This window comes from Brassica rapa, chromosome A08, assembly GCF_000309985.2.
Source record: "Brassica rapa cultivar Chiifu-401-42 chromosome A08, CAAS_Brap_v3.01, whole genome shotgun sequence".
In the NCBI taxonomy this organism is placed as follows: domain Eukaryota; kingdom Viridiplantae; phylum Streptophyta; class Magnoliopsida; order Brassicales; family Brassicaceae; genus Brassica; species Brassica rapa.
Genome location: NC_024802.2, coordinates 5294317 through 5303095, shown reverse-complemented (window position 1 = coordinate 5303095; position 8779 = coordinate 5294317). Strand labels below are relative to the sequence as shown.

Here is an 8779-nt window from a genome sequence, read left to right as displayed (position 1 = left end):
TGATTAGGACTTCTTAGATGTGGATTGCAATATACAGAGGTGATGATTCTAAGTTATTAAATCATGTGAGTCTCTGCTGTTTTCAAACCTTTTTCAGAGAGACTGCCCTGTGTGTTTTGCTTGAGGACAAGCAAAAAGGTAACTCTGAGGAAGTTGATAGGCCATGGATTTTACCCACTTTTAGCCATGGTTTATAAGTATTTTAATATATATTTACTACTATATAGAGTCTATTTAGTGTGTTTACAGGTTCAGGTACGTTCTGAAGAAATATGGTGGTTTTGGAGCCTTTTGAGGTGCAGAACTGCACAGACGCATCAAATATTTATCTATGGATGGAGATCTTTCCACCGTTAAATTGAGCCCATTTTTTGAAAAACGATAGAGCTTTGAGTTAGCTTTCCAATGCCACCAGTTTGAGGTCAATCAGCATCCTGCAGCAGAGGTTATGCCCGTTTTACTGAAGAGTGTCCCGTCTGCCTCGCGACAAGAAGCTGTCAAAGAGATGAAGGGCTGTTGATCGATGAAACATCATTGGTATCGGTCGACAGTGATCCCAGAAAACAGGCCAAGCCAGTTTCGTGATTAATTTAGGCCCAGAAGTCACCACATATTACCAATATACCCCTAGACCACCTGAAATCCTATTTTTTTGTTTCTAAGCCATTGTTGACGGCGATGCTTCGTACTCTTCTAGAGAGAGAGCTTAGGATTGGAGAGAGATATATGTACACCTTGAGAGAGATATGTATACCTTGAGAGAGGGAAGATCTTGAACTCCTTTTGTTTCTTACTCTATTCTGTTATCTATTGAGTATTATTCAGACCATCATAACTATGTGCTTTATGAATATGTCTGAGTAGTCTTACTGTTAGATTTAGGTTTCTCAATAGGATGATACATGTATCGGTAACTTGAACTGTTTCTAGGGTGTTTAAAATATAGTTCTTCATCTAGTTGTTCTTAAAGCTAAGTTTAGGATTGATCACCCTTTTATTTAGATCTTAGGATTAATTGAGAACAATTAATTGCTTGACTCAATACCTGGAAATAACTGACATGATCTAACTGACTAGATAGACACACGAGTTGGTCTAGTAAGTTAGAGAATACTAATCAAACATGTCCGTAAATCTTTCTGGAAGAAGCATCGATCAACGCAACGATAGTTCTGTCGATCGATATTTTGAAAGTGTATCGATCGATATTCTTAAGGAATCATCGATCGACACTTTCTCGCGATAAACATACGAGAGTTGAAATCTGAGATCTAGATTAGATAATCTAATTGATTATATCTGAGTTTGAATTCAAGAACAATTAATATCAATAAACCCTTAAAACCCCAAATTAAGTTATTTATTTATCATACATGAGAATATACCTAAATCTAGCTATTCTCCCAACTGTTAACAACCTTAAAACAAACCAATCGAGCAATAACCTTGCTCACCAATTCATTTACTGCTTTAAAACCTATAAACCAATTAATCTAGCATATTTCAAAGACCATAATCTATTGTGTAATCCTAGAGTCTCTGTGGATTTGATCCCTAAGTACTACATCTGAACCTCTTATTTGAGAGAGTAATTCACTCATTAGGGCAATTTGAGTGATATCAAATATCTATTAAATATATAAACTCAGGTGTAATTTATCCTTTCCAATAATGAATTTTTATGAATAAAAATTCATATTTTAGGAAAAAATTAGTTTGAAATTACGATTCTGTGTTTTGGCACGAGTTAGACCTAAGAAAACAATAAATAAAATATTTTACAGTTTCTGTTGAAATTTTAGGTTTTACAAACCCAAAAACTAAATATCTATCATCGTTAAACAGGGTTTCGGTTTTTACTCAAAAATTTAATTATTATTTGGAGATTTAAACTTTTACGGTTATAATAGATTTAGGATATAACATTTATAAGAACTTATTTTGCTTCTAAAAATTTAATATTTAATGTATGGTGCCGAAAAAAATTCACTACTAAAATTTTAATACATTTTTAAATAAATAAAAAATCAACAAAAGAAATCCCGCGCTTTTAAAGCGCTGGTCAAAATCTAGTTGTCTATTACAATATATGTACTCATTGACAACTCTGAGTTATATCAGTGTTGCTATCAGTAGTGTTCTTTGTTTTGTTAGTAGAAGCACATATAAAACTTTAGCTGTTTGACGTACAGAAGCTGGCATCGCAATAGCTGCCGAAAGCATAACCTAAAGCCTTTGGTGGACAGGGCCACAGTAACTGATGATGCTCTAGAAAAAAGATACATAAAACAGAAAGAGTAACATTTTTTTATCGGATATCTTTTAAAATGTTCATGAAATGACTTTCCGTTTGTCATTTTGCAGGGCCAATATTTACTGAGTCGGAGTGTTTAGCGTATGTTAGTATGAGTCTGCACTCCGCACTAATATTTAGCCTTACCCTGTTGTTTAATGCCAGAGTCATGACATGACACTCTAGTTTCTTACATCCGTTTATTCAGATTGGTGTCAATTGATTATGCGTTCCATATTTACAAATTTTGCCCCCCATTTTGTGGTCGGAGGAGGGAAAACAACATTTAAAAAGAACACTTCATTGCCAGAATTTGAAGATCATGAAAGAAACAAGTGCAGATGACTGATAAACTTCTTTTTTTTTTGTTCGTCTTTTTAGCTAGGTGTGATAAAACTGACTAGGATCATGCCAAGAGCCAAAAATTCTTGTGGGTCTTGGTGTTCAGAACATAGCCTCCGTTTTGACCACCTTTCTTTTGTACGCCAACACAGGTACATTTGCTGTTCTCAATTAAATATTCTGATGTGTCTACTCCTTTTGGTCCTCTTAGAGACCCTCCAGGCCTCCTAGATCTGTCAGTACACAATCCTCATATCATTATATGTTAAAAAAAAAACCTTTACTTCAAAAGGTTTTCTTCCCAATTTTGTACAACAAAATATGTGTAAAGCGGGACATTTCCACTCTAGCTTGCGGGCCAGTTCATGGTTATTCTCAAATATGTCACAGTTCATTGTTATTCTCAAATATGTCACAATTCAATTCATTGATTTTTCTAAAATGGAGAGAGAGAGAGAGAGAGAGAGAGAGAGAGAGAGAGAGAGAGAGAGAGAGAGAGAGCATACCCTAGAAGGGAGGCTGAGATTGTCCTGCGTTGGCCAATGATGATAACATCCACCCCAAGTTTGTCTCCATGAAGAAGAATAGCTGTAGCTTTGATGCCTTCCATGGTAATACACTCGGTGTGCACACGCACCTTCGGCTGAGCAATTTCACATATCCGTCTCATCTGTTCAAGGAAATTCCCTTCTTCTTGACCAATCTCAGATGCCAAAGATGCAGCTGTATTTGCAGTGTTAGCGTTAGCATTAGCAGCGCCTGGTGAGGACCCGCTGGTGCTAGAGGAGGAGGAAATAGAGCTTGGCAATCTCAAGAAACTCGAGAAAGCATTTTTCCATGAGCCACCATTGTTTTCAACATGGACGAGGATGATCTCGTCCTGCTCGAGTACGGCGTGTGAAAGAGCGTATTGAAGAGCAGCTGCAGATTCACGGGTCGGGTCAGCGATCACCATGATCTTGCGTGATTGTGTTGTTGAAGATAATCCTCTGCGACTGTCTCCCATTCCCTTTGCCTATTCTCCCTTTTTCTTCTTTTTGCCTATAGCATCACAAATTTTGATGTCATTTCAAGCTTTTCTTCTTGTTTCAAATTGTTTTTAATTATCTTTTGATCAAGCAAATTTAAGGTAAAATGAATTTGTTGTGACGGTTTTTGTTCATGTTTATCTTCTATAGGTTTCTTAGGGAGGTACTCTAGAAAAAAGTAAGAGAGAGAAAAAAAACATACATGCGGCTATGGTAGTTAATGTTGCTATTTTTAGGAATATGTTACTTTAGTTTAGGTTAATTTTAGGAATTACCAACTTTTGACACAACAACACATCCAAACTCCAAACCAATTTCATATCCTTTATTGCTTGTGTTTTCTACTGCTAAAAAGTCTTACGATACTAAATCTCCAAATTAAAGTTTTGGCTGGGACATCAAAATGAAAAGCCTTTAATTTGGAACGATCAAACCAAAAACCAATGCACTCCAGACGAACCTGGACAAATGTGACCACTTGCAATTCAAGGGAAGATCAACTGTCCATTATGATATCAACTGAAAAAGTAAAAGCAAAGGGAAAGGCAATACAAACGTGACAAACTCAATGACGATTTGTGCTATTAAGTGTTTATGTCACGCTTTCTAAAACTAAATTATATGCTCAATTTTCAAAGTATTTTGCATATGAATTTTGTCTATTTTATAAACTTTGGATGTGAATAGTAATATGAAATATATTAAACTTTAATTGTTGTAGATTTTATAGTTATTTAATTTGTTGAAAACACTAGATTTGTGTCACGCGAATTACGTGGACTTTTACAAAAGTTAATTTATCATATAAATGTTAAAATATTAATTTATAAATTTTTACAAATATTATATTTAAGTGGCAGAAAATATAAATATTATTGATTATTTATTAGTAAATCAGCATCATACTATAATTAAGTATATACTTAAGTGAAATATTATAATTCTTAGTTTTAGCAAATTTTACTAAGTTTTTGTGTTGTTGTGTATTGTTATGTGTGGGTAGAATGATTAAAATATTTTTTGGTATGTTGCATCAATAACTTTAATGAAGTCAAGTACATTTGGCAAAATATGAACATATTTACCATTTTTTTGATTAATATCTGTTAAAGTTTACAAAATAATTCGCAACTAAAATAATACACATACAAATCATAAAAAGACCATAAACAAAATTATTACACAGTTATATATTATTCCTCAACATAGATAATCTTTAACTCCCACATCATCTCTTTGTACCACTTTGGGCAGAAAATTGTGTAAGACTTTCTGAAGACTTTGTGGTAAGTCTTCTAACATAAAATACATTAGAAAATTTCTCAAGAAGTCTCGTGAGAGTCATTCGAGAGTCTTCCGAGAATCTTCCAAGAATTATCCCAAAAGTCTTCCAAAATCTGTTTCAGATCTGAAAAATCTGCATATTCAAAAGCATTCAAATGACTTCAAAATAGAGTAGACTTCAAAAATATTTTTTTAGATAATAAACAAAACAGTCACATTAGGATGAATCTATAGCTTTTTATAATCTTACATATAAACACACACATAAATTCATATCCAAAATTTAGAGTTCTACCTTTGAAAGAGTGAAAGATGAGAATCATGTAATGAAAAACCTACAAAAAAGGATAAATTAGTGAGAAGACATAAGAAAAAGTGAGAAATGAATATAAAGTTTCGTGTTTTGATGTTCAAAGAGATTAGAGAGAGGTTTCAGAGTTTTAGAGTGAGAAATATTACATTTTTGTTGTAGTCATTTGAGAAGAAAAAAGAGAATGTATAAATTTTCTTTATATATGGAGACAAAAATTCTAATTAGGTTAAATACTTTCGACCCAGAAAACTTCTTGAAGACTTATGGAACACTCATGGAAGACTTATGTAAGACTCATGGAAGACTTATGGAAGACTTTAATTTAGGCGGGAAAACTAAATTATTCCACAATTTAAGCGTGAACCCTAAATTTTACTTAAATTTAGGCGGATGTGTCGGAAGACTTCTTTTTAAGTTCTATGTGAGTCTTCTAAACCCTAAAATCAAATAACTATGCAAAAAACTTTTTCAAACTTAAAAAAACTTAGAAAGTGTTTAAATCAAATTATTAGATAGTTACTAAACATACATAGGTCAATTTGAAAAAGAAAAAAAAAATGAAGATAAGATTTCAAATCTAACCCTAAAGATACCAACAATACTATAGCATATGTCACCAAACCCTAACCAATGACTCATGAACCAATCTACATTCACTTATCTATGTTGAAAATAATTCCATTTTAGATAAACTAAATTTACATAATTGAAAATGTTTATTATTATATGATTTCAAATTTCAACCCATGAAAATATTTTTTATAAAAATTTTAAATTATTTTTAAGATCTAATCCATGAGAAGACTTTCTATGGAAGACTCCTGGAACACTTATGGAAGACTCCTGGAACACTTATGGAAGACTCCTGAAAAACTTAAGGAAGACTTTGATTTAGGCGGGAAACCTAAATTATTCCAAAATTTAGGCGGAAACCATAAATTCTACTTAAATTCAGGCGGAAAGGGTCTAAAGACTTTTTTTTTTAATCTTTTGTGAGTCTTCCAGACCCTAAAATCAATTAACTATGCAAAAAATATTTTTTAAAACTTAAAAAAAAAAACTTAGAAAGTATTTAAATCAAGTTATTAGATAGTTACTAAACAAATATGGGTCAATTTGAAAAAGAAAAAAATGAAGGTAAGATTTCAGAATCTAACCCTAAAGATGCATAAAATACTATAACATATGTTACCAGACTCTAAACCAATAACTCATGAGCAAATATACATTCACTCATCTACGTTGAAAATAATTCAATTTCAGATGAACTAAATTTACATCATTGAGAAATTTTTATTATTTTATGATTTCAATTTTTTACCCATCAAAATATTTTTTATAAAATTATAAAATTATTTTTAAGATCTTTTGAATGAGAAGACTTACAAAGAAGTCATCATAGAGAAGACTTACAAAGAAGTCATCATAGAGAAGACTTACAAAGAAGTCTTCTCTAACGGAGGGTTATAATGGTAAAATTGAATACATGTTTTTTGTTTGTTCATAAAGGGGATGTTGTAATTTCACTAGGCTTTTGGGTTAATTTTGCATTTGATTAAATTTACGGTATACTTTTGTATTCAAAATTAAGTTTTGAGTCATTTTTCTTAAATCCCCCTTGATTTAATCTACTTTATTTGATTTGAAAACCTTAGAATGACTGTATATGTAGCATGTTATATTTTTATATGATTTTTTTTAAAAAAGAAATTCATCTATTTAAATATCTTAGTTCGTATTATAAACATATGAGCGATTCATATTTGTAGTTAAGATTTCTGATATTTTGAAAATTGACAATATACATTAACCATATATGACATACGAATAATTTATACGTATAGTCGAAAATTAAAAATTCCTACGTCAACAATTTTGGATATCTATTTTATATTATGATACAATTTAATATAGGCAGGGTCTTTGGGGAACAGCATATAATTTAGATAAGATATTCAATTTGATGTTGTTTCATTAAACTTCACTAACCGTAATTTCTGATCAGTTCAAATGTCTCAACAAAAAATTAAAACCCTACTAGATTCTGATACGTGCGGTTGCGCGGAATTTATTTATATTTATATTTCTATTTGTATTTATAAATCAAAATTTTATAATTTATTCTATAAATTTTGGTTTGCGTCCATATTGTATTTTTTAGTTTTCGGTTTGATTTTGGTTGGTTGTGAATTTTAGTTTTCGGTTCAAAAATATAGTAATTGTTTAGTTATTTATGAATTTGAGTTTGGTTTGGTTTGGTTTGGTTTGAGTTTTGTTATTTTGGTTTTTGATTTGGTTTTGATTCAAATGACTTCAAAATAGAGTAGACTTCAAAAATAATTTTTTAGATAATAAACAAAACAGTCACATTAGGATGAATCTATAGTTTTTTATAATCTTACATATAAACACACACATAAATTTATGGGATTTTTGCAAAATTGACCTACAACTTAAAGTCAAACACAAAACTAACCTCCCTTTTTTTTGAAAATTGGTTTTGCCCTATTCACCCCACAAGTTCATATAATTTACGAAAATGCCATCAATTTTTTTTTTCTTTTTTTTTTCGAAAATGACATTTTTACTCTCTCACCCTCATCATCTTCAAGTAATTACAAGATTGCCATTGTCATCAATACCACAACCACCATGAACAACCAATTTGAAGCTCTTAATGCTCCCAAAATCGATTTACCCTTCTTCTTTTTCCATTCTTGTGAACTAAACACAACATATCTCTCAATTTCTCTCCACAATGAGCTAAAAAAACCCAAGATTTTGATTCTAAATTTTTATGGTTCATAGAGTCATAGAAGCTAACAATTATGGGTGGGTGACTTTCGTTTGTGATTCTGTGTGCTTGGAGAAGCCTTATGTATGCTAAGGAACTTATCTCACCAATTTAAGGTATGACATCGAGTTTTTTTCCAGATCTGTTCGTCAGACGACTTACTTGGGAAGTCGTCTGGCTGTAGACGACTTACCTTTCAGTCGTCTGGCTGTAGACGACTTACCTGGAAGTCGTCTGGTCAACGCAGAGGTTATTTTTACAATTGACTTTGAAATCTGTAACCTGAGACGACTGAAAGTTAAGTCGTCTACTATTGTTTGGATTCAAAAAAAATTCCAAAGAACCTAGACGACTTACATTTCAGTCGTCATAGGTTAGTTTTGCATTTGACTGGATAATTTCAGAAGTTTGACTTCCCCAGACGACTTACATTTCAGTTGTCTGGCGAAAATTAAAATAATAATATTTTTTTAAAAGTAGACGACTTAAAGTTAAGTCGTCATAGGTTAGTTTTGCAATTGAAAAAAAAAACTTCAAGATTTAATTATACACAGACGACTTATAATTCAGTCGTCCACCAGACGACTTAATTGTAAGTCGTCCAGGACTTTTTTCCGAGATTCTGGTCAAACCTCGTAAATCCTAGACGACTTACATTTCAGTCGTCTCGTGGACGACTGAATTATAAGTCGTCTGTATATAATTAAATCTTGAAGTTTTTTTTT

The 8779-nt window shown here is 31.9% G+C and overlaps 1 protein-coding gene across 1 annotated transcript; it reads right to left on the bottom strand.

Annotated features, from left to right (window-relative positions):
• Positions 1-224: 224 nt before the first annotated feature.
• Positions 225-7845, bottom strand: LOC103833366. The gene is made up of 2 exons (XM_009109454.3): positions 3142-7845; positions 225-2868 (listed from the first exon to the last, which is right to left on the bottom strand). The coding sequence occupies exons 1-2, from the start codon at positions 3639-3641 to the stop codon at positions 2700-2702; spliced, it is 669 nt and encodes a 222-aa protein (XP_009107702.1). The 5' UTR covers positions 3642-7845; the 3' UTR covers positions 225-2699.
• Between the last annotated feature and the right edge of the window lie 934 nt (positions 7846-8779).

What these genes read in the sequence shown, in the direction of transcription:
- LOC103833366 (XM_009109454.3), bottom strand. Translation starts at nt 3,641, where the DNA reads ATGGGAGACAGTCGCAGAGGATTATCTTCAACAACACAATCACGCAAG. An exon ending in ATCTCAGCCTCCCTTCTAGG is followed by an intron (nt 2,869 to 3,141) that starts GTATGCTCTCTC and finishes GTGTACTGACAG; the next exon opens with ATCTAGGAGGCCTGGAGGGT.